This window comes from Moschus berezovskii, chromosome 16, assembly GCF_049115385.1.
Source record: "Moschus berezovskii isolate FMDL1 chromosome 16, NW_MosBer_1.0, whole genome shotgun sequence".
NCBI classification, from domain to species: domain Eukaryota; kingdom Metazoa; phylum Chordata; class Mammalia; order Artiodactyla; family Moschidae; genus Moschus; species Moschus berezovskii.
This window is the reverse complement of record NC_142475.1, coordinates 16,171,460-16,197,835: the sequence shown is the minus strand read 5'-3', so window position 1 is coordinate 16,197,835 and position 26,376 is coordinate 16,171,460. Positions and strand designations below refer to the sequence as shown.

The following is a 26,376-nucleotide window of genomic DNA, read 5'->3' as shown; positions in this document are numbered from 1 at the left end:
TGTCACAACTGGTTGAAATTTTAGGAAAATAGTCAATTTCAGATATAACCTGTAGTATTTGAGGGTTTCAAATACGTAGTTTAAGGAATATGTTGGCAAATACATTTCCTTTGTGTTTTTGTAGTTATAGTTAACATCTATGTAATGTTCTTGCAGGATACAATGGCAAAACGCAATACTGTGATAGGAACTCCGTTTTGGATGGCTCCTGAGGTCATTCAAGAAATAGGCTATAACTGTGTGGCTGACATCTGGTCCCTTGGCATTACTTCTATAGAAATGGCTGAAGGAAAACCTCCTTATGCTGATATACATCCGATGAGGGTAAGAAAATGATGGAAAATGTCAATGTTAAAAGCGCTGCAGTTTTGTAGTGGGAGTGTAAATAAACATGGAGTAAAAAGATCATTTGAATTTGGATTCTGTGCAAAAATTAGTAAAATTATCTGTCAGGAATTAGTGACTGTTCACTTCTTTCCACCATCACGTCCTTAATTGTGAGGAAAAGAAGTGAAGCCTGTATTTCTCCCCCCAGTGGCTGCTTTTCTCCCCCCAGAGTAAACCTGCCGAATTTCCCCATGATTTAGATAGAAGAGAGGGCTGGTAAATCCACTACATTATTCAGTTCCTCATATTCTGAATGTAACAGTGGAGGCTTGGAAGAAATCCATTCTCTTCTACCTACCCTGCATATTGTACCTTTTTGTGTTTAGTCGAGCTAATGTTAAAAAAGAATCCCGATTTCTAATATTGCTATGTTGTCTGTAAGTGAATTAAGCTTTTATTTTTAGTGTTCAGTGAGAAAATGGAATTCCTTTTATGAATATTGTTTTATGCTTTTATGAACTCATTTTCCATGATGAATTTTTGAGTCTGAAATGTATAGATTGCATATTCAAGTCTAATTGCCTCTGCTTTAGAGTTTGTGATGAACAGTTTTAAAATTTATATGTGAATTTAAATTTGTACGTGAATCTCAATTCATTATAGATAAGTACATTTATCTTTGTAAACTTATTGCCCTCTAGTGGCTGTATTCAACTCAAGATAAGGAATATAGGAATGAAGGCAGAGAGAAGGTGGGGGAAGGAGAGAGTGTGTGTGTGTGAGTGTGTGTGTGTAAAGAAAAGAAGATGGTTTCAGGGTGGATGGAGAAATGTGTGAAGTAAACAGATGGGATGAAAAAGGAGGCAGTATTTTAGAGTATTTGAAAAAGAAGGATAGATTAAAATTCTAGCTGATACTATAGTGCTATTATGAATTGAACTTCAGTAGTGTAGATAATAGTGTACTATACTGAAATATTTAAAAATCTGCCTGCCACTTTAAAGAGAACTCTTTGAGGAACATAATTGTATATGATATGTGTCATCTTCCTTGTACATATAAACTCCTCTTGCTAAAGTGAAACAGAAAAATAGCATGAATTCTTTGAAAATATTGACATGAAATATAACTAGGTCAGCATAAAACGATCAATAAAATTCTCATTTCTTTTCTGATTGTTAGATGTCTTTGGTACTTTCAGCTAGAAAGTTTTTGGGGTGATCCTCAGCTAGATATATTTGAGTTTAAGTTAGTGAGTTTAACCAAAGTATCCAGGACAGCCTAGCTAAGTGCCAGAGCTGGGATTTAACCCAGGACTTAAGAGTATTACTGTTCTGCTTCCTACAGTATAAATCTTATTTTTTCCAACCAAACAGTTCCACATATTCAGTTTGACCATGAGGTAGTCTCTTTAGCAGATAGCCAGGGATTTAAAAAATAAAGCACAGAGTAGCTTCTCTCATTGCAAATTACATGGTGCTATGTCACAGCCAAGTATACTCCTAATCCAACGTGATTTCTTTTTTTTAAAATTTTCAAAAATGTTTGTATCCAGGTCTTAAGAATTGAAAACTGAGTCACTCATTTTTCATTTTTTAATTAAAAAAAAAAAAACAAAAAAACAGGAATCCATGACCTCCTTCCTTCCTGCCCAGTTAATAATAGAACAAGTTGAGAAATTCTGGACGACTGGGCTTGCTTAGAGGTGCCAGTTAAGTAGTCGCCGCCCCCGGCACACCTGCACATCTTCCATCCCCCAGTTCCTGCTGTGTGTGCCTGGGTCGGCACCTGGCCCATCTCAGTGTGTGTGCACGGGACTTTGCCCTCTGATGTCGTATGGCCAGAAATTACAACTCAGTGACAAAGCTCAGGATTCCCTTTTTGTCTCGCTTTTTCATAGTTAAATTTTGGCTTGAATGACATGTTCTGTGCTCAACAAATCTACTTTGTTAGTTTTCATTTTATCTTTTTTACCCCCTATGGTAATTTCTCAGGGCTGTCCTAACATATTACCACAAATTTGGTGGCTTAAAACTATAGAACTTTATTCTCTTACAATTCTGGAGGCCAGCAATTTGAAATGAAGGTGTTGACAGGGCTGCACTCCTTCCAGAAGCGCTAAAGGAGACTCCGTTTTCTGCCACTTCCAGCTTTGGGGTGGCAGCTGCCAGCAGTCCTTGGCATTCCTTGGGTTGCAGCTACACCTCTCCAGTCCCTGCCTGCACCTTTTACATTACTGTCTCCTTTGTGAGTGTCTGCGTTTTCCTCTTCGGTCTGTCTCAGATTTTCCTCTGCCTTTTTCTTTAAAGGACAGATGTCATTGGATTTAGGGCTCACTCCAGTAATCCAGAACAGTCTCCAACTGCAAGGATTTTTCTTTTCCAAATGAGATCCTGTTTAGAAGTTCTGAATATTAGGATATAGACGTATCTTTTGGGGGCCACTCTTCAACCCACTATATCCTCTGTAGTCTGTTCCTTTTTTTCAAATTATATGTATTTAAGATTAGTAACAATTAATTTCAGGATCTATTTTCCTTGTCTTTACTCAAATTTTTAAAATTGTGGTAAACCTCATGCGACGAGTTGACTCACTGGAAAAGACTCTGATGCTGGGAAAGGTTGGGGGCGGGAGGAGAAGGGGACAACCGAGAATGAGGTGGCTGGATGGCATCACCGACTCTGTGGACATGAGTTTGAGTGAACTTCGGGAGTTGGTGATGGAGAGGGAGGCCTGGCGTGCTGTGATTCATGGGGTCGCGGAGAGTCGGACACGACTGAGCAACTGAACTGAACTGAATTCATAAAAATGGTATCATTTTAACCATTTTTCAGTATACAATTTAGTGGCATTAAAGTACATTCACATCATATTGTCTACTACAGAAATTTTTATCATCCCAAACGAAAACTCTATACACATTAAAAAGTAGCTCTTCACTATCTCCTCCCCCTAACACCTTATAACCATAATTCTCTCTGTTTCTATGAATTTGACTATTCTAAGCATCTCATAGATGTGAAATCATATAATATTTGTCCTTTTGTGTCTGGCTTCTTTCACTTAATATAATGTTTTCAAGGTTTATCTATTGTTGTAGCATATATCCAAATTCTTTTTTTAAGGCTGAATAATATTCCATTGTATAAATACCACATTTTGTTTAACCACTCATCCATGTTGGACACTTGAGTTGCTTCCACCTTTTGATTGTTGTGATTAGTGCTTCTGTGAACACGGATGTACATTTATTCTCTGTGAGAGTCTGCCCTCGATTCTTTGGGTATATACCCAGAACTAGATTGATCGCTGGGTCATATGGTAATTTTATGTTTAAGTTTTTGAGGAGCCTCTCTACTGTTTTTCGTAGCATTGTGCTATTTTATGTTCCCACCAGCAATACACGAGGATCCCAGTTTCTCCACATTCTTGCCAACACTTATTTTCTGTCTTTTGATAATAGCCATCCTAATGAGCACTCCAGTACTCCTGCCTGGAAAGTCCCATGGATGGAGGAGCCTGGTGGGCTGCAGTCCATGGAGTCGCGAAGAGTCGGATACGACTGAGTGCCTTCACTTTCACTTTTCACTTTCATGCATTGGAGAAGGAAATGGCAGCCTACTCCAGTGTTCTTGCCTGGAGAATCCCAGGGACCGGGGGAGCCTGGTGGGCGTCCGTCTGTGGGGTCGCACAGAGTAGGACACAGCTGAAGTGACTTAGCAGCAGCAGCAATGAGAGTGAAGTGTTACTTCATGGTTTTGATTTACATTTCCCTAATAACTAGTTGGTGATGGACAGGGAGGCCTGGCCTGCTGTGGTTCATGGGGTTGCAAAGAGTCCGACACGACTAAGTAACTGAACTGAACTGAATAACTAGTGATGAAAATATCTTTTCATGTACTTTTTGTTCATTTGTATATCTTCTTTGGAGAAATGGCTATTCAGGTTATTTGCCATTTTAAAATTGGGTTGTTTTTTGTGTTGTTGAGTTTCTGGTCTCATTTTAATCAGCTTTTCTCTAGTTTGCTCTGCTATTTTCTGTTTGCTGGCTGAAGTCTCCTAGCCCTTTGACTTTTTACTGCCTGTTTATTGTTCTTCCAGCTGTCCCCCATCACTTTTTGTATCCAATTCTAATATTCAGTCTAAGTCCCTTTATAATTCTTTTGGGTAGAATCCTCCCAGTCCTTCCCTTGGGAGGTCTTTGAGTCAAAATGTATCTCAGATTTGCTATTCTACAAGTAGTGGATTGCTTATTTGTATTTAATTGTATCACTTTGCTTTGTGCAATAGATGTGTTCTAGGGATTTTGTATAAATATTTAATAGTTGTAAATTGGAGTTTACATTTTGGGGATATTATTTTTTGAAAATAATTTTTATTGATTCCTTTAGTGATGAGAGTAATGCTGTTGAAACTTATTTGCTATATGATTGTATTTATTTTTTTATCATGGACATATCTATTTTAGCAGTAATATAAAATTCAATCATTAATGTTAACATTTTTGATTTAGTGTTAACGTTAAAATAGATGCCTGTTCTCATGCGGAGGCAGGAGGTCAACCTTTGGACCAGTTGGAGAATATATCTGGTGTCGTACATTGGTTATTTTGTGTCAGAGAAACTAGTGTCACCTCAGTATGGATGTTTGATTTTTTGAAGACAAGAACCCTGGAATTTTCTTCTTATATTCTTTTACTTCTGTTCCCTTTTCTTTATTTCCTTCTGCATATATTCAGGGCACATTCATTACATCCCAGTCAGACTTTGAGGATGTAGTGGTAAGCAGTGCAGGTGTGTTTCCTGTTCTCTTGGAACTTCCACCCCAGTGATTACTTGCATTCTAATGTTAGAATTATTTTGCTTTCTGTGTGTGTGTATGGGAAGGAAGTACATATATATTCAGTTGTTTAGAATGTAAAACCATACACTGTAACAACTTTTATTTATTTATATGTATATTACAAATCATAAAGGATCATATGCCTGTATAATTTTTATTATTTTGACATTACATTGCTTGTTTTTCTCCTTTGAACTTATCCTCATCTTCCTTTTTTTCCAAGTGCCTTTACTTCCTTTGACTGTTCCCTATTTCCAAACAGTGTGCGTACATGAATGCTCACACAGTCCCTTTTGAACCTTCATTTTTCTTTCTGTTTATACTCCATTTCTTCCCCCTATCTGTTCCCTACGTTTTTCTGCCTGATTAAGTGATACCTTGATTCTCTTAACTATACTTTCAGATTAGAAATAGCTAAGGATCCGGAGGAGGGGGCAAATTGGATCATTGGAGAATTTCAGTACTACTTCCAGGACATGTGGTTTTTCACTCTATTTGAGAGTTAGAGTTGTTCTGCCCTGTGGTCCTAATACATGTGGGAGCACAAGGCGTTCCAGCCCCAAAATCGAGGATTAAAGTTTATTACATTGACAGTTTCAACATATTTCTGTCCAGTCAGAGTTATTATTCTTGAAGAGATGAATAAGCAGGGAAAACAGAATAAACAGATCTCAATTTCTCTTGGTTGAGTCTGCTGAGGTCACCCCTGAGGGTTTCACGGGGAAGACAAATTCCCATTGTTAATTTATATTCAAACCTTGCTGTTGATGTTGCCAAGTCCTCTGTAAATATGATTAGTTTGTTAGCTACTGAGGAAGCAATCATCACTTTCTCACTGACATACTAGTTATGTGAATATGAATAGTAATATTGGAGACATATTTCCAATAAATTTTACTTAGATAAAGGATTACACTAGAATCAGTCTTTTAAAGATTTTAATGTGGCATACTAACAAAGGCAATATTTCTCTGTATTTGTGTGGGAGCATTTACAGGAGACAATTTAAGTTGATTTATAAATGATTGAAGGATGATTTATATTTCATACTTTTTTGACTGTGATCCTTAGTAAGAAATATATTCCACATTGTGACATATTATGCACATGTGGGCATGCATGTGTGTGCACACAGTTGAAACAAAACATACATAAATAGTTTCCCAGGTAGCTTAGCGGTAAAGAATTCCACCTGCCAATGCAGGAGCCACAGGTTTGATCCCTGGGTCTGGAAGACGGCAGAGGAAATAGCAACCTACCCAGTATTCTTGCTGAGATAATCCTGTGGACAGAGAAGCCTGGCGTATTACAGACCATGGGGTTGCAAAGAGTCAAACACAACTGAAGGGTTTGAGCACGTCACATGTTCACAACATGAACAGTACTTATCTATGTATGTCTATAATGGGTCCCATGTGAAATATATTTTATACTGTGAATTACTATTTGTGATCCACTCTGATTTCTGTTCTATCACAGTCTTATCTTCTGTTGAACTTCATCTTTTCATTTAAAAAAAAAAATGGTGGCTCAAATCCATTCAGTTGATTTTGTGACCCAGTATTGGATTGTAACTTGAATTTTAAGGGCAAGAATCACTGTACCAACCTTTGGAAATTTGATTTCTTCCAGTGCCATAATGCTTTCATTGTTGCCACATGGTATTGGTTACCTGGTGTGAGTCCTAAATCAATTCTGTTGTCTGTAAATTAGTTATATTGGAGTACATCAAGGCTGTATATTGTCATCCTGCTTATTTAACTTATATGCAGAGTATATCATGCGAAATGCCAGGCTGGATGAAGCTCAAGCTGGAATCACGATTGCTGGGAGAAATATCAATAACCTCAGATATGCAGATGACACCACCCTTATGTCAGAAAGTGAAGAACTAAAGAGCCTCTTGATGAAAGAGGAGAGTGAAAAAGTTGGCTTAAAACTCAACATTCAGAAAACTAAGATCATGGCATCCAATCCCATCACTTCATGGCAAATAGATGGAGAAACAGTGTAAATAGTGGCAGACTTTATTTTTGTGGGCTCCAAAACCACTGCAGATGGTGCCTGCGCCATGAAATTAAAAGATGCTTGCTCCTTGGAAGGAAAGTTATGAACAACCTAGACAGCATATTAAAAAGCAGAGATATTACTTTGCTGACAAAGGTTTGTCTAGTCATGTATGGATGTGAGAGTTGGGCTATAAAGAAAGCTGAGTGCTGAAGAATTGATGCTTTTGAACTGTGGTGCTGGAGAAGACTCTTGAAAGTCCCTTGAACTACAAGGAAATTCAACCAGTCCATCCTAAAGGAGTCAGTCCTGAATATTCATTGGAAGGGCTGATGCTGAAGCTGAAACTCTCATACTTCGGTCACCTGATTTGAAGAACTGACTCATTTGAAAAGACCCTGATGCTGGGAAAGATTGAAGGCAGGAGAAGAAGGAATGACAGAGGATGAGGTGGTTGGATGACATCACCGACTTGATGGACATGAGTTTGAGCAAGTTCCGGGAGTTGGTGATGGACAGGGAGGCCTGTCGTACTGCAGTCCATGGGGTCACAAAGAGTTGGACATGACTGAGCAACTGAATAGCAACAAATGGTCCATTTCACTAAATTGTTATGAAGATCATAGAAGACATTATAAATGAGCAATATATATATATATATAATATTAAATACTTTAGAAATATTAGGTAGCTTTATTAAGTTTTCAAGTCTCAAGTTGAAATTGTAAATTAATTCAAGTTCTTTCGGAGGGTACCCTATTTGATAATATTTACTGTTGTCTTCTTGGTTTATTGAGTAGAGTTCGAGGTATTGGGAGCTTATACAATGCCCAGGGGAGTTTATTGCCAGCTGGGGGAGGTTGTTGAAAGCTTTTAAGCCCTTGCTTATGGCTGCTGAGATGACTTCTGCAGCCTCTACTGGAAACGGTATGGAAATAATGAGCCCATGAGGACAGAGAGACATGTGGACTCTCTTTTCTAACCTTAGGTCATACTGTGATATACAGATGTTTTCTACTTAATTTTCACTATATACTCAGTAATGGAAACTGTGATTCACAAGAGAGTAGAATGAGTTTTTTCTGGAGCAGAGAATTCAGAGAGTCAGTGGACCCCCAGAACCAATAAATATTGGTTTTGGGGCAGATGTCCATTTTTTGGTGAGAGAGTTCACAGTTTTCATCAATGAAAATATGAGTTTCTTGATCCCCAAAGATTGAGAACTGTGGCTGTCAATAATAGTATTGGAGACCCTCAAGAGAGTTTCTTATTATATTGTATATTTAGGATGTGGTTTTCTTCATTATTTACTTTATTACAACATGTCACTGTTCTGTGTTTTAATCTGGAACCAGGAACTATATATTCATAGGGCATCTATGATTTCCCCCCAATCCCCCGAACTCTTGAACTTCTGGAAAGTTTAGTTTTATGTATGTCTAATTATTGTCCGAAGTTCCACTAATTTAAAAAACAAGTCTTTTTTTTCCCCCTCTGAATTCTTGTATCACCTTTTCTCTTGTCTTTCTTATGATTGTTTTAAACTTCCTATGTGTCAATATTGCAGTAATGTTTATGCTGTTGTCTTATTTCCTCTACTAGATCTAAGTTTTAAATGCAAGTGTATTTCGTCTTTGTGTGTCTAATTGAAAAGCAGAGTGACTTACATAAGAGCATCCAATAAATGTTTTTGGTGAATATGTGCTCAATTCCCTTTCCTATCTCAAAGATACTTCATGGTGTTGATATTGAAATCTAGCAAGCTGAGGTTCTTCTTTCTTATAATGATGTTGTTGTACCTGTAGGTTAGAATAAGAGTCAGTGAAGTACATGAAAAATGAAAGTAAATACTAATTAAGTACAACTTGAAAGCCGTATCATTGCTCTTGACTTGACTTTTGAACTTTTACTAAGTGCAGTTAATTTAAAGTTTCAATTTTAAATTGCTCTAATTCAAATATATATATACACACACATATTTGCTACTTTAGATCCTGTTAATATGTTGCAGGAGATCAGAAAGACTTAATGTTGGCCTCTGGACAGTAGATTTGGTTTGCTAATGGGGATTCAGTAATCAGCCCTCTTGAAGGTCTTGAAATCAATTGTATAGACTTACTATATTGATCCAACCAGTCCATCCTAAAGGAGATCAGTCCTGGGTGTTCATTGGAAGGACTGATGCTGAAGTTGAAACTCTAGTACTTTGGCCACCTGATGCGAAGAGCTGACTCATTTGAAAAGACCCTGATGCTGGGAAAGATTGAGGGCAGGAGGAGAAGGGGATGACAGAGGATGAGAATGTTGGATGGCATCACTGACTCGATGGACATGAGTTTGGGTAAACTCCGGGAGTTGGTGATGGACAGGGAGGCCTGGTGTGCTGCGGTTCATGGGGTCGCAAAGAGTCGGGCACGACTGAGCGACTGAACTGAACTATATTGATCATTGTAAGTTTTGTTGTGTTTTGTTTTAAACAAGTCATAGAAACTGTTTAGGTTAACATTTATTTTAGAAGACATAAATATCTAAGTGTTTTTCTATTAGGATATTGGGAGGTATCTGTGGGCAAGTGTTGACTGTACTTTCATGTCTGTTGCACTTAAAAATTCATAATGTTTTTGGAGGAAATGCTGTCTGCTGCATATTGATGTTTGAAATCATGGCTGAATAAGACATATTTTAAACAATGAAGACGGATAGAACATACCTGACTTAAAAACTATTTTAGCTAAATTCTTGCAGAGTAGAATTTTCAGCTGTCCTAGAGGAATATATTAAGTACAGATTATTTGTTTGATTATGTTAACTTAGTTTTCAGTAGAACTTTTACATAAATAGAATCATCTTCATTACATCTGGGATCGTTTAAATAGCATAATTACATGTAGTTGTGCTGTGTAATGAAAGGTAAGGGATAAATGATCAGAGGTGACTTTACAAGCATTGCAGTAAGTGACTTATAAACTGAAGGTCACCGTTTTAATTGGAAGGTTTGTGAATCTCTTAAATTCTGTAATCAAATGAGTGATATCAAAGGAAGAAGTAATTTAACATAACAATTGTGGCTTATGCCGAACATATGTTCCTGTTAATAAGTTGCATTATAGTCTTTAAGGACTTGTATGCAGTTAGTACATTTTGGTTCATTTGATACCCGCAGTTTTTCTTAATTTTTATTAGTGAGTTGTTACAGTGGTTAACAAGAAATACACAGATTTAAGTTGCAATAATTTTCCCAGGGTTATATGATCTAACTTCACAAGCTTCTTGGACATATGTAGATGCTTTTCTATTTTGCTTTAGTTATGACATACAATTGATACAGGCAAGCATGAAAGCTTGGGCAAATTTTCATTGCTTTTTCTGGATCTTGCTCAGGTTCTGTGGTATTTATGTAAAGCACAATTTTGTTACTTGGGAATGCATGTTGAAATTATCATGTGCACTATTTTGCTGTAGGCCCGTTGGCTCTGCCACAAAGGCAGTACACTGCCAGTAGGCCATTTCCTTGTCGGCTGCATTTACAATTTAATAGAAATATTACATGACTTTTTAAACAAGTGTTTTGGCAGGGAGGAAATGGCAGATTCCTTACAAACAAGCATAGCTTCCTTTCTTTAACCACACTCCAGCTACTCAACAAATGGTACTTGGTTTCAAGTTTGGGGGGTTTGAGGGTAGAATGGGAAGTCAGGTTGAAACAGGAATGACACTGATATTTACTATAAAATAGTTATGTATTTTTAACTGCTGGATCTTATTACTGTATAGTTTCAGTGAGTGACAACCAATGTATTTCTGAATTATGGCTGAGGTTATTTTTATGCAGTTCACCTGGCTGGGGATATCTGGTTTTGATTGGTTAAAAAGGTCAGGACCACCAGATAAGCTCTAAGATGTTAGTTTACTTTTTATAATTTTTTAAAAAATAGTTTTGGCTTTGCTGTATATATTGGTCTTCATGACATTTGAGTAAGCAGTACTTCTTTGGTATCAACTATAATTTTTATCTTGAGAATGAATCACTTTGGGGTGTAGAGAATATGGAAAGAAAATTTGGTAGACTTGTTAGCACTGACATACAACATAATGGATTCCTAGCATATCTTTTGTTCTGTTTGCTTTAGCTCACTATTATGTGTTTTGAATTTGAAAAGTCACTTTTGCAGTTTTTTTTTTTTCCCTTGGATATTATTCCATCCTATCCCATTCTTATTTTATTTAGGTCTTTTAATCTTAAATCATTTGTAATTGTGGACAAAATGCTGACCTCTTTAATTCTAAAGTATTTCATACTTTTGGGGACTCTAAAGAAAAGAAAAATTGCACTTTATTTTCAGCCTTGACTGTGGTCACATTTTACTTTCTAGTGTAGATCTGGCTTTTTCTTCTGTATGTGAAGAGAACAGTTTATAGTAGGTCTTTCCCCTTTTCTTTTCTTTTCTTATTGCTTCTGACTTCTTAGCCAGCTTACCTGGCAGCTGTAGTAAGTTATGTTGCTGTGGTGTGGTAGAGACTGGCATTGGGTGTGTTCTTATAGCCATCACAGCATTGGCTTTTGTTATTTTCCATGTTTCAGTTTGTTGGTAATGGACATATGGACATCATATGTTCCACAGAGTACTGTACGAAGCCAATTTGAACTGTTTCCATTTGCCTCAAGTCCAATCATGATATTTATTTTTCCATGGCACTTACCCAGATTATCCATACCTCCTGCTTAGCTTGTGTCACTGCCACCATGGACTGCATTTCTTCTGATTGCCTCCAGTTTTTCACAGTATCTAATTGCCTATTCCGCCTTAGCTTTCTTTGCACAGCATTGATTGATGTTTATAAAATATCTCAAGATCTTTTAGATAACAGATACTCAGGTGCATAGAAGTATGATATTCAGCTTGTTTTTTGTTTATATATAAGGAATGTTTTTATATCCAGCCTCCTAGAGTGGAATTGAATAGTCTGGTGGAAAACTTAGAAGAGTAACTTTGTCGTTTTAGCCAATATTGCTTACTTTTTAGTATCAACAATGACAGCAATGTGATCTCCCAGAGAACCTTTGATATAACAAATCACGTCATAATTTTATTGCTGAATTTTGAAGAGAAGATCCTAGAAGTTCCCTTTTAGGTTTAAGAAAATATGACTACATTATTGTTTATTGAAGCTGTTCTTCAGCTCTTAGCTCTCTGTGAAGTCATTTTAGATACTGATTTTCAAAATATGAATAAATGAGTTGCAGTCATTTCATGACTTTCGGTGAGTCAGCTATTACTGTGACCCAAAAGCTTTGGCTTTACACAGGAATGTATTCATTCACTCATTCAGCAGTTATGTACTGAATGCCTACTATGGCTAGGGACTGTTCTAGTTCTGAGGATGCAACAATTAAAAAAAAAGTTGAAAATTTCTCTTTATTGAGCTTATATTTGAATGAGGGGGAGAGATAATGGAGAAGAGAAGTAAATACAACACCTTAGGATTTCTCTGGTGGCTCAGTGGTGAAGAATCTGCCTGGCAGTACAAGAGATGTAGGAGACATGGGTTCAATACCCGGATTGGGAAATTCCTTCCTCTGGAGAAGGAAATGGCAACCCAGTCCAGTATCCTTGCCAGGGAAATCCCATGGACAGAGAAGCCTGGCAGGCAACAGTCCATGGGGTCACAAAAGAGTTGGACACAAATGAGCTACTCAACCACAACAAAAGTTTGTTAGTAATAAGTCCTACAATAGAAAAAATAAAACAGGTAAGTGGGAAAGGAAATTTCATTGATGGGGTAGAGTGGTTGATGTACAGTATTGGATTGCTAGTGAAGGCCTCACTGAAGAGATGACTCTTGAATGAAAACTTTTAAGAAAATGGATATCTGTGTACAAAATATACCGCATAAAGGCAGCCAACTGCAGGTTCATTAGTCTTGAAGTGGGAGTGTGCCTGGTAACTTCCAGGTCCAGATCATAGAGACTTGAAAAGTGAAAAAAGTGAAGTCGCGCAGTCGTGTCCAACTCTTTGTGACCCCATGAACTGTAGCCTACCAGGATCCTCCGTCCATGGGATTTTCCAGGCAAGAGTACTGGAGTGGGTTGCCATTTCCTTCTCCAGGGGATCTTCCCAACCCAGGGATTAAACCCGGGTCTCCCACATTGTGGGCAGACACTTTACCGTCTGAACCACCAGGGTAGTACTTAGACTCTTATTCTGAGTGAGATGAGAAGAGGAGTGGCATGAGAATAGCCTGAGGAGTTACACCGGTCGAATCACATAAACTAGAAGACTTGAATGACCCACACAAGAGGTGATTGGATTAGGGTGGTACAAGCAGTGAAGAAAGTGAGAAGTAGTTGGTTTCTGGTATGTTTTTAAAAGTGGATTAACAGAATCTGTTGATAGATTAGGTGCATGAGAACACTGAGAGTGCCCATGTCTTTTTTTCCTGCTCTGCCAAAGTGTAAGGCACAAGATTGAATAGAGTGTGGAGTTTATTCTTCCAGGAAGCCCAGCTATAAGTGTAATGCATGTTTACTGTAGAAAGGAAGGAAGAAGTAAAGAAAGAAAGCAAAATATAAAGAAGAAAAGAAAAATCACTTATACTTGTTCTGCCTAGAGATTCACAGTTAACATTTTGATGTATGGTATTCTTGTTTGCTTTGCATGTAGATCATGCCCATGAGAAACATACTGTTTTTTAACCAAAATTGGAATCATGAGATTGTGTTGTTTTGTAATTTTTGTTTTTCATTTAGCACTATATCTTGAGAGTGTCCCCATATTCTTAAGTGTTTTGAGCTTTAACATGTTTAGAAAATTGCTTATATGAAATAATCTTAGATATTCTACTTTTATGATAAAAAGCTTTAAAATGAGTCGTTTTCATTTTTGTGAAACTTGTAAAGCACTATAGAATTCAAAGAATCTCATTCAATAAGATAAATTTAAAAAAGGATTCATTGCTAGCAACAGTCCTAAAGTGTGCAAAAATGTCTTGGTTTTAATATTTGCTACTAATAAATTATTATCCATTAATTATCATAAATTATACTTTTAAAGGACTTCCCAGGTGGTACTAGTGATAATGAACCCACCTGCCAGTGTGGGAGATATAAGATAAGTGGGTTTGATTCCTGGGTTGGGAAGATCCCCTGGAGAAGGTCATGTCAGCCCACTCCAGTATTCATGCTATGGGCATAACTGAATCACTTAGCCATACATCTGTAACTGACACATCATTGTTAATCAACTAACTATAATGAAAAAAGGATTCATTGCTAGTCAGCAGTCCCAAAGTGTGCAAGAAATGTCTTGGCTTTAATATTTAATACCAATAAATTATTATTTAATATTAATAATTAATAATAAATCATTATCTGTTATCATAAATTGTACTTTTAAAGATTATAAATATTCTGACAACTTTTAAAGTAAGGTATAACATCGGTTCTCTATGGATTTCATTTTTTATTTCTGTATGAAAGTTTTAAACTCCCTTCTAGAGGAAATTATTATTTTTGAGCTTTAAGAAACTGATATTTATATTATATTGCCATTTATACATTCTGTCCTTAACTCTGTATCAAGTAAGCAGGCTTAGCCAGCTGAATGATTGCATCAAGCCTAAATAATTAACCATATCAGAAAACAGGCAATTAATGATGACCAGATTGTTAGATACTTCCTTCCAGCAGTACAGTCATTTAAAAAAGAAAACATTCCAAATGTTTTTTTCATTTAAAATGTATTTTACCTGCCAAAAAATACAAATGTGGTTTTCTTAGCCTTGAACACTGAGCTATGCATGTGCAACAGAGCAGCATTCCTCTTCTGCCAGCTGATTAGCTTTTGGCATAAGCATAATTGTTCTTCAACTACCTGACTCCTTCTAGTATCCTTTGTGCTGATGGTATTCTGCATTTATAAAATAACTTTGCAAAATTTCAAAAAGAAAGCTTCTGAAAAGTTCTTAGGAGAGAAGGAAAAAATGATGAAGGACAGAATAACAGTACTACTGTTTGCGGGTTGGGAGGAGGAAGGTGAAAGAGAAGCCAGAGAATCAGAGAAGAATTTGGAGAATATAGTGTTTCAGACAAGGGAGAGAAGAGTTTTAAGAAGAAAGTGATTGGTGACTTTTTATCAGTGTTTGTCTTTTTTTCCTTTAGATTGGGTAGTATGAAGAGATTATCAGATTGGAAGTCATGGTTAACTTTCAGGAGTGTAATTTAAGTGAGTGGCAGGGCAGAAGCCAATTCCTGAGGGATCAAGGAATGAAGAGGGATAGAGGACTAGGAACAGTACCAGTAGAATCTATTTTAGGTTATTTGGCAACCAAGAGGAGGGGAGAAGTTGGGAAATTAGTTTAGAGGCCTCAGAGTTGAGGAAAGATTTTAATAGGATGAGAGGACTTAATCTGATTTTAGAATGAGATGAAGGATGCAGGGAGGGGATTAAAGATGTAGGGAGTAGGGCCAAAGGTGACAATCAGGGAAACAAGGCCCTCGTCAAAGAAAGAGGGGATGTGGTTGAAGGTGAAAGTGCAGTCCTTAGCTTTGGGGAAAACGAATCTAAAGTATATTCTGTTTATAACACGCTCATGCTTGCATGTAAAAAATGCAAGTCATTTTAAGAACCCATCCCTGACTGCTGCAGTAGCCATCTACAGCATTCTGTATGGTCGCCCGGCTTACTCAGGGCCACTAGGTTGAAGGGCAGCGATTCTTTTGGTAGGCAGTGCTTGGTTTAGGAGTCTGGTTAGCTGTTCAGTTCAGTTCAGTTCAGTTCAGTCGCTCAGTCGTGTCCGACTCTCCGCGACCCCATGAATCACAGCACGCCAGGCCTCCCTGTCCATCACCAACTCCCGGAGTACACTCAAACTCATGTCCACAGAGTCGGTGATGCCATCCAGCCATCTCATTCTCCGTCGTCCCCTTCTCCTCCCGCCCCCAACCTTTCCCAGCATCAGAGTCTTTTCCAGTGAGTCAACTCGTCTCATGAGGTGGCCAAAGTATTGGAGTTTCAGCTTTAGCATCAGTCCCTCCAATGAACATCCAGGATTGATCTCCTTTAGAATGGACTGGTTGGATCTCCTTGCAGTATAAGGGACTCTCAAGAGTCTTCTCCAACACCACAGTTCAAAAGCATCGATTCTTCGGCGATCAGCTTTCTTCACAGTCCAACTCTCACATCCATACATGACCACGGGAAAAACCATTGCCTTGACTAGACGGACCTTGGTCGGCAAAGTAATGTCTCTGCTTTTTAATATACTATCAAGGTTGGTCATAACTTTCCTTCCAAGGAGTAAGCGTCTTTTAATTTCATGGCTGCAATCAGCATCTGCAGTGATTTTGGAGCCCAAAAAAACAAAGTCTGACACTGTTTCCACTGTTTTTCCATCTATTTCCCATGAAGTGATGGGACCAGATGCCATGATCTTTGTTTTCTGAATGTTGAGCTTCAAGCCAACCTTTTCACTCTCCTCTTTCACTTTCATCAAGAGGCTTTTGAGTTCCTCTTCACTTTCTGCCGTAAGGGTTAGCTGTAGTTGCTTACAAAGTATTCAGAAACTTCTCAGTAACTGTATTCTGACCTGCTCTAAAAATGATTAATTAAGACTGAAACTAATTACTCAAAGACTTCACCAAACTTTTAAAAAAAACTGTTGTTGGAAAACACACATAACATAAAATCTGCATATGCAGATTTTTTCAGTAAATACTATGTATCTCATTGAACTATACACTTAAAAACAGTTAAAATGGCAAATTTTATGTTATGTGTGTTTTCCAACAACTGTTTTTTTAAAAGTTTGGTGAAGTCTTTGAGTAATTAGTTTCAGTCTTAATTAATCATTTTTAGAGCAGGTCAGAATACAGTTACTGAGAAGTATCTGAATACTTTGTGAGCAACTACAGCTAACCAGCCTCCTAAACCAAGCACTGCCTACCAAAAGAATCGCTGCCCTTCAAAGTGGCTGCATCCACTGCCCTTACTCAGTGGCCCTTAGTAAGCTGGGCAACCATACAGAATGCTATATATTGCTACTGCAGCAGTCAGGGATGGGTTCTTAAAATGCAGCACTTGCAGAGTCGGACCCGACTGAGCGACTGAACTGAACTGAACTGGTGCCATTCAGCTCATGTTCAAATGTCAGCTGTACCTTTACATTGTTGTACAGCCTTCACCACCACCTGTTTCCAGAACTTTAAAGTTTTTTTTCATTTTTTTATTATGATAAAATATAAATTCTACCGTTTAGCCATTTTAAAATGGCACTGAATACATTCACATCGTTCTGCAGCGTCACTGCTATTCATCCTAGCTCATTTTCAACATCTCATGTTGAAACTCTGTACTTATTAAGCAATAATTCTTTATTAATCCCTCATCCTATATCTTATCAACATTCTTCCTGTTTCTATAAATTTGACTATTCTAAGCAAAAAGATCCAACCAGTCCATTCTAAAGGAGATCAGTCCTGGGTGTTCATTGGAAGGACTGATGCTAAAGCTGAAACTGCAATACTTTGGCCACCTCATGTGACGAGTTGACTCACTGGAAAAGACTCTGATGCTGGGAAAGGTTGGGGGCGGGAGGAGAAGGGGACGACCGAGAATGAGATGGCTGGATGGCATCACCGACTCGATGGACATGAGTTTGAGTGAACTCCGGGAGTTGGTGATGGACAGGGAGGCCTGGTGTGCTGTGATTCATGGGATCGCAACGAGTCAGACACTACTGAGCGACTGAACTGAACTGAAGCACCTCAAAAGTCACTGTAGATGGTGACTACAGCCATGAAATTAAAAGAGGCTTGCTCCTTGGAAGAAAAGTTATGACCAACCTAGGCAGCATATTAAAAAGCAGAGGCATTACTTTGCCAACAAAGGTCCATCTAGTCAAAGCTATGGTTTTCCAGTAGTCATGTATGAATGTGAGAGTTGGACTATAAAGAAAGCTGAGTGCCAAAGAATTGATGCTTTTGAACTGTAGTGTTGGAGGAGACTCTCGAAAGTCCCTTGGACTGCGAGGAGATCCAACCAGTCCATCCTAAAGGAAATCAGTCCTGAATATTCATTGAAAGGACTGATACTAAAGCTGAAACTCCAATAGTTTGGCCACCTGATGCGGAGGGCTAACTCATTTGAAAAGACCCTGATGCTGGGAAAGATTGAAGGTGGGAGGAGAAGGGGACGACAGAGGATGAGATGGTTAGTTTGCATCACTGACTCAATGGGCATGTGTTTGAGAGGACTCCAGGAGTTGGTGACAGACAGGGAGGCCTGGCATGCTGCACTCCATGGGGTCACAAAGAGTCGGGACACAGCTGAGTGACTGAACTGAACTAACTAAACTGAAGCACCTCATAGTAAGTGGAATCATGTAATATTGTCCTTTTTTGTCTGATTTCTTTACTTAGCATGTCTTCAAAGTTCATCCATATTGTTGTTGTTCAGTGGCTAAGTCATATTCGAGTCTTTGCGACCTCATGAACTATAGCACATCAGGCTTCCCTGTCCCTCACCATCCCCGAAGTTTGTTCAAACTCATGTTCATTGAGTTGGTGATGCCATCCAACCATCTCATCCTCTGTTGCCACTTCTCTTGCCCTCAGTCTTTCCCAGCATCAGGGTCTTTTCCAATGAGTCAGTTCTTCTCATCAGGTGACCAGACTATTGGAGCCTCAGCTTCAGCTTCAGTCCTTCCAATGAATATTCAGGATTGATTTCCTTTAGGACTGACTGGCTTGATCTTCTTGTTGTCCACGGGACTCTCAAGAGTCTTCACCAGCACCACAATTCAAAAGCATCCATTCTTTGGTGCTCAACCTTCTTTATGGTCCACCTCTCTGGTGTGTACAGGAAAACTACAGCTATATGTCTTCCCTGTAGCTCAAACGGTAAAGAATCTGCCTGCAACGCAGGAGATCTGGATTCAATCCCTGGATCTGGAAGATCCTCTTGAGAAGGTAATGGCAATCCACTCCAGTATTCTTGCCTGGAGAATCCCCTGGACAGAGGAGCCTGGTGGGCTACAATACGTGGGATCGCAAAGAGTCAGACACAACTGAGCGACTTAACACTACCCTGCACTATTGGAAAAACCAAAGCTTTGACTATATGGACCATTGTTGACAAAGTGATGTCTCTGCTTTTTAATACGCTGTCTAGGTTTGTCATAGCTTTCTTTCTGAGGAGCAAGTATCTTTTAATTTCATGGCTGCAGTAACTGTCCACCATGATTTTTGAGCCCAGGAAAATAAAATCTGTCACTGTTTCCACTTCCCCCTTCTATTTGCCGTGAAGTGATGGGACCAGATACCATGATCTTAGTTTTGTTTTGTTTTTTAATATATATATTTTATCGAAGTATAGTTGACTTAGAATGTTTCAGGTGCACAGCAAGGTAATTCAGTTATACATGTACACATAAATATTATTTTTCAGATTATTTTCCATTGTAACTTATTACAAGATATTGACTATAATCTTAGTTTTTTGAATGTTGAGGTTTAAGCTAGCTTTTTCACTGTCCTCTTTCACCCTGATCAAGCAAGAGGCTCTTTAGTTTCTCTTTGCTTTCTGCCATAAGGGTGGTGTCATCTGCATATCTAAGGTTGTTGATATTTTTCCCAGCAATCTTGATTCCAGCTTGTGATTCATCCAGTCCAGCATTTTGCATGATGTACTCTGCATATGTGTCAAGAACTCATTCTTTATTAAGCCTGAATAATATCCCATTGTGTGTATATACAAGATTCTCTTTATCTGTTCATCCATTGACACTTGAGTTTGTTTTCACCTTTTGGTTATTATAAATAATGCTACCATGAACCTTGATCAGGGGTGTACAAATATCTGAGTTCTTGCTTTTGACTGCTAGATCATATGGTAATTAGTTCAGTGTTTTAATTCTTTGAGGAACAGCTATACTGTTTTCCCCAACTCACTCAACTCTTGATATTAGACATACAAATCAGAGGGCATACAGAATGCATAATATTTTTATTCAAACGTTTATGGAACTGAGATGTGGGAAAAATGCATCTCTGTTTAGTGTGAAACACATTTAAATAATTTTGGGAAATTATTAAAGATCTTCAGAAGAAAAGATAATGTTTAAAAACACTTTGTAGTTGTGAAGTTTTTTCTTATATCACATGTAGTGTAACACTGTTGACAGTGTTGATGGGTGACATAGAAAGTGGAATGCTTTATTTCCCACTGACCTTGTATTTTTATCCATAAAGCACTTAATGTGTATTTTTCTTCAATTGTTAAACATTTGGCTGTTTTAAAAAGCTTGACCTAAACTCTGCTTTTGATCCAGTAAAGCTTACATGCTTCATGCCCCAATTCTTTGACTGATGTCAACATATAATATTTGAAAGTTTATTTTAATAATTTAATTTCATATTAAAATTATCAGTGACAGTTTTCTTTTTTGTTAAGTGTGTATTTGAAATATAGTTATCATTCCCAAAAGAAACCTTTTGTAATACATTTAATGGAAACTTACTAGACAAACATTACTCATGACAAAACAAAAAGACAGTCTTCTAATAGTAAAACAAATATGTGAAGCATAGAAATGGAAAATATGAAATATTCTCTTGCTTTTGGAGCTTTTCTTGGTTTTACTTTTGAGATATTAATAGAAAGTGCCTCATAGTTTCTTCTGGTAGCTTTTTTGTTTGAGGTGAAGTGTTTGCAGACTTTATCTCTTGGCTGTTATAATTGATAGTTTGAGAGCTGATTATGATCTCTTCTTCATTTATTGACATATAGTTTGAAGGCTTCAAATTTGGATTATGAAATACTTTTCTCTTTTTCCTTAAAACAGGAATATGAATTAGTGATCTCTGATAGCCGTAAATATGGCCTTATGGTTTTATGTTCTTTGTCATCTGCTTTCCATGGGCTGATCCAGTTATTGATTCCCATTTTGTTTTCCATTGTGAAGAGCTTTTTAGATTCATCACAAATTGAACCTCCCGTTGAGTTTGTAAATATGTGTGTAAAGATGTTAATATAATATGCAAAATATCACTAAATTTGTGGGCTTCCCTGCTGGCTCAGACGGTAAGGAATCTGCCTGCAATGAGGGATTCAGTCCCTGGGTCAGGAAGATATGCTGGAGGAGGGCATGGCAACCCACTCCAGTATTCTTGCCTGGAGAATCCCCATGGACAGGGGAGCCTGGCTGACTATAGTCCATGAGGTCGCAGAGAGTTGGACACTGACCAAGCACAGCACAGCAATTATAATCTGTAGGGTTAAACTTACAGAATAATTCTTTGGTTGCCATATTGTTTGTATTTAAAAAAAAAAATTTAGCTCCTTTTTTCCCCTACATAGTTAAACACATAAGTACTATATATCAAAATTACAGTTATAACTTGGATAACATGGAACAGTAAATACAGAAAGTAATTTTTTAGTTGCCATTTTTCACGTGTAATTTTTGTATGAATACCGTTTTTTAGAGGAAATGAGTTCCTAATAGGTGAATTACATAATCTCATTCTGAATTTAAAAGAAATAATTTATACAGTTAAAACTTAAAAGTAAGCATAAAACTCTAAGCTTTTGTATGTTATTTAAAATTTTGGACTACAACATCCTACGTAGTTCCTAGTTTTTGGGTCATGGGTAATAATTTGTATGTGTGTGAGTATGCAGTTGAGGCTGACTCTTTGCAACCCTGTGGACTGTAGCTTGTTAAGCACCTCTGTCCTTGGAATTTTCCAGGCAAGAATGCTGGAGTAGGTTGTTGCTATTTGTTGACTACTGGAAAAAAACTGTAGCTTGACTAGACACACCTTCGTTGGCAAAGTAATGTCTCTGCTTTTTAATATGCTGTCTAGGATGGTCATAGCTTTTCTTCCAAGGAGCAAGTGTCTTTTAATTTCATGGCTGCAGTCACCATCTGCAGTGATTTTGGAGCCCCCCAAAATAAATTCTCTCACTGTTTGCATTGTTTCCCCATCTATTTGCCATGAAGTGATGGGACCAGATGCCATGATGTGCGTTTTCTGAACTTGAGTTTTAAGCCAACTTTTTCACTCTCCTCTTTCACTTTCATCAAGAAGCTCTTTAGTTCTCCTTCCCTTTCTGCCATAAGGGTGGTGTCATCTGCATAACTGAGGTTATTGATATTTCTCCTGGCAGTCTTGATTCCAGCTTGTGCTTTATCTAGCCTGTCATTTCGCATGATGTACTCTGGATATAAGTTAAATAAGCAGGGTGACAATATACAGCCTTGACGTGCTCCTTTCTCAATTTGAAACCAGTCTGTTGTTCCATGTCCAGTTCTAACTGTTGCTTCTTGACCTGTGATTGGAGTGAATGATAGTCGCTCAGTTGTGTCTGACTCTTTGCGACCCCATGGACTGTGGCCTGCCAGGTTCCTCTGTCCATGGAATTCTCAAGGCAAGAATACTGGAGTGGGTTGCCATTTCCTCTTCAAGTGATTGGAAAGTGTTGGATTAGAACCTAGGCAGTGGACTCCAGATTATAGCCTCTTAATCTAGATGTAATATAGTGTTGTAGTCATCCTTGTATGAAGTGGATTATAAGTATACATTGAACCAAATTGAAAAGGGCATCCCATGACAACTGGAAAAATTTAAGTGGTATAGCTAAATGTTTGGGCAGTGCGAAAGTTTCAGTGGGGGGTGAAAGTTTAGAGGCCACATATAAAATATGTAGACCAAACATTAATTATAGACATCATCTTTTTGATACTTGGTGTTTTGGGAGCTAAATACCACTAATAGTCAATAGCATATGTGGATACATTTTTGAAGAAACAGCAAAGTGTGGTAGCTGCTTCTTAGAGCTCTGAAGCATGCTACAACAATTAAATGGCTTCTTTTTATATGAAATTTAAGTGTACTTCCAAAGTTCTTCCAGACTGTCCCCATTCCCTGCAGTAGTAATAGCTTGATAATCAGAATGTGCCAGAATTTGGCATTTCCCTAGAATTCTGATCACTAACCCTATTAGCACTTAACTTTCTACTTCTTTGAGAAAAGCTGAGTCATCCTAAATAACTCTTTACTCTTAAATTATGTGGTTTGGCCAGTAGAGAAAGGATCCTTCTGATTTACTGAAGCAGTTGCCTTGAAACCTTTGGGGGATTAAGGATTTCTTTTTCGCCTTTACTCTTAGCTGAACCATGAGGACATCAAAACAAAACACAAAACATCTTATTTTTTCTATCTGCTGTAGCCAGTGGAAGAGATGGTGGTGATGTCCTAGTGATTAGCTTGATGACAGGTAGATGAGAGAGTTTATGTAAAACAAATTTTTGAACTGTAGTTTCATTATAATGTCAGCTATTTAATACTACAGAAGATGTCTCCTCCAAGGCAGTAAAACGTTTATATCCATATGTCGCAATACTTAGAGAAATTTATCATTGAGTCCTTAAGCATTTTGTTTTACATAATATAAAAGAAAATTTTCTTTGCTGCTGTCTTTGTATCTATACAGATAAGTGCATTGCTCATTTCTTTTTCATATAGATGATTCATTGAATTTATGGCATTTTCAGTTGCATGTAGTTATAATTAGCTCTGTCTTTATTTGTTCCTAGTGGAAAGTGGTTTTTTTCCCCCTCAAATGGATTTAGACAATATTTCTAGATGCAGAGTCTCCATGTCAGGAATTAGCCCTTCTATTCATACAGGCTGTCTTCTAATTTCTTAGGTAGTAAATGTTTCTGAAAGCCGGTTGACAGATTCTCATCCCAGAGAACTTTTTTCCCCCCAGAGAACTTTATTATATATTCTCTAATTTCATTTGGCTTGTCAATAATATATTTCTAACATTCTGTTCATATTCTTTAATATTGGCTGTTTCTTTCATATTAAACATGTTTTTACCAGCTTAGATTGAGTGAGCTTCTAATTGAGGCTAAGGATTTCACATTAAATCTAATGATTTGTATTCTATTTGCCTGTTGATGGTTACTTTTTATCATGAGTCAATAGCTTCTTTTTTCCCTTTTCTATTTATTTTTTATCCAGTACAGTTAAGTGCTAATTTTCATGTATTTGTCAACAGGAAACCCTTGGAAAGGGTTGAAAAACTATTTATAAGTACAGTTATCTTCTAAAGATATAGATGGAAGAGCTTATGGTTGAAGGATGCTCAGAGCTTGAGCCTTCTCTGAACATCTCTCCATTTCATCAGTGAGTTATTTCTTCTCTCATGTGAAAGGCATCTAAATCTTTCCTGCCTTCAGATGCCTTTGAAGAGCGAGGCCATAAATCGAGCAGTGTAGGAGAAAGGAGGTAAGTGAAGGAAAAAGAGGAGCAGATTTGCTTGACTTGTATGTTATAAGAAGTCAGTACTGTGTTACTTGCAGTTGTGCAGCATGTGGCTTGATTCCATTATAGGCTCTGTATTCCCTTACTTAGTCATTGACTCCCTGACCATCTATGTGAAGACACGCCAGAAAGTGTCTTTTGTTCTAAAATTTCTGCTTTCAGTTTTTGTAAGATTGCTGCTTATTAGTAAAACAGAAGTATTTTAGATGAATCTGTTTCCCCTATCTTCTTATTCTTTGAAAAGATGTAACAAAGGATGTTGGGATATACAGAGGACAAGTCTTCCTGTATTTGAACCAACCAAATAACGCATATCTTAAACTTAGTTAAGAGTATTTTTAGGGTTTGACATTTGGTGTTAAAGGAGTCTTTCCTGGGTCACAGAGCTTTCAGGTATTTTATGATTGGATTGCTGTAACACATGTATCCTGGTTCTAGCCAGAAGAGTCTAACTCTTCTGGAAAAACAATTCAGAATTAGAAAGTTGGGCAAATACATTTGTTATGCTTTTATGAGATATTAGAGAATGTAAGAAAAAATTAAAAGTCCTTAAATTCTAAGAATAGAATTTAAACATTCTTAGGTAATGCATTGCTTAAGAGATAAATAACCATTAATGAGCTGAGGCTAAAATGTTTATAGTTAATTTTTTGTTACCCAGCTCTTTGATTTAGAGTAAGATGTAAAATACTGTATACCACCAAGATAATCAAATATCCAAACCTTTTGATTTTGTCTGTTTATATGAATCATAAGAAAAGATTAATTTGGCACGTGTAATCAAGTAGCAGAAGCAGTTTGAAAGCTGGATACAATTGAAATATAATTGGAATTAAATAGAAAACATTTATTTCATATTTCTAAATGAGGTTTTAATTAAAGTAAAATTGATTCATCTTTTTTTTTTTGACATTTCTCTGAGAAGGAAATTTGAAACATGCTTCAGTTGATGGTTGGCTTTCTCTGACTTTGATTAATCACTTTAAAAGTAAGCACTGGACCAGTACAGTAATTTTATAATTATACACAAGTGAGATTATTTGAAACTTTAACATAACTGTAAAGGAAGTTTTACATTGATCAACTTCATATAATACTGTGTATTTCTGTTTTATGATTCAAATACTTACAAGTGCTAATCTGGAAAAAAAGGATTCTGTTATTTTTGCAAATGTAATTTAATGGGGGAAACTTTAAAACAAGAAAATTTCAAAGACATTTATCTATTAATGCTGGAAACTGTAAGTTTTTCAGAAAACTGGCTGATGAAACTTTCAGTGTGGTTAAATATTGGAAAGAATCCAATGAATGGAGCTGACTGTAAGTTATGATTCCACACTAATGAACCAACTTGTGTTTCCCTAGAGCAATGCTAAAAATAAAACTTTGAACTGTCTGAAAGATTTGAAATGACAACAGAATTTGATTATGATTAGAATAAAAGAACTCTCATTTGTGCATCGGTTTAAAATTTTTTCAAGTGTCAAACTGATACAAAGAGAAATTATTATCTAATTAATAATACTGTAAAATGTGCATCTCATCCTATGTATATGTCTAGAATTATCCTTGGAAGCAAAATACTTAACTCTTGCTGAAAAACTGTTATAGAGCCTTATTGAGACCATCTCCTAAATGTAATATCACTTTTTAAAAGTTTCTTATAAGCTCATTTCTTAGAAGAAAATTTTTTCATCACTCATACCATATGAAATAAGTAAGAAAATGTTTAATACCATAATAAATTTTTTAAAACATCAGTTAACTTTTATACTGAGGCACTTCCTTCATCTCTTTTAAGAGTAAAGAAAAAAGTGCTGTTTAATGGTAGAATAAGGATATTGTTTTCAATACTAAGATAAAGGTTA

At 37.1% G+C, this 26,376-nt stretch overlaps 1 protein-coding gene across 1 annotated transcript in view; it reads left to right on the top strand.

Moving 5' to 3' along the window:
• STK3 (serine/threonine kinase 3) overlaps positions 1–26,376 on the top strand; it is a 308,548-nt gene that overhangs the window by 91,851 nt on the left and 190,321 nt on the right. The window contains exon 6 of the mRNA XM_055432459.2: positions 157–324. Within this exon, the coding sequence (XP_055288434.1) occupies positions 157–324 (168 nt within the window). The remainder of the gene's footprint in view (positions 1–156; positions 325–26,376) is intronic.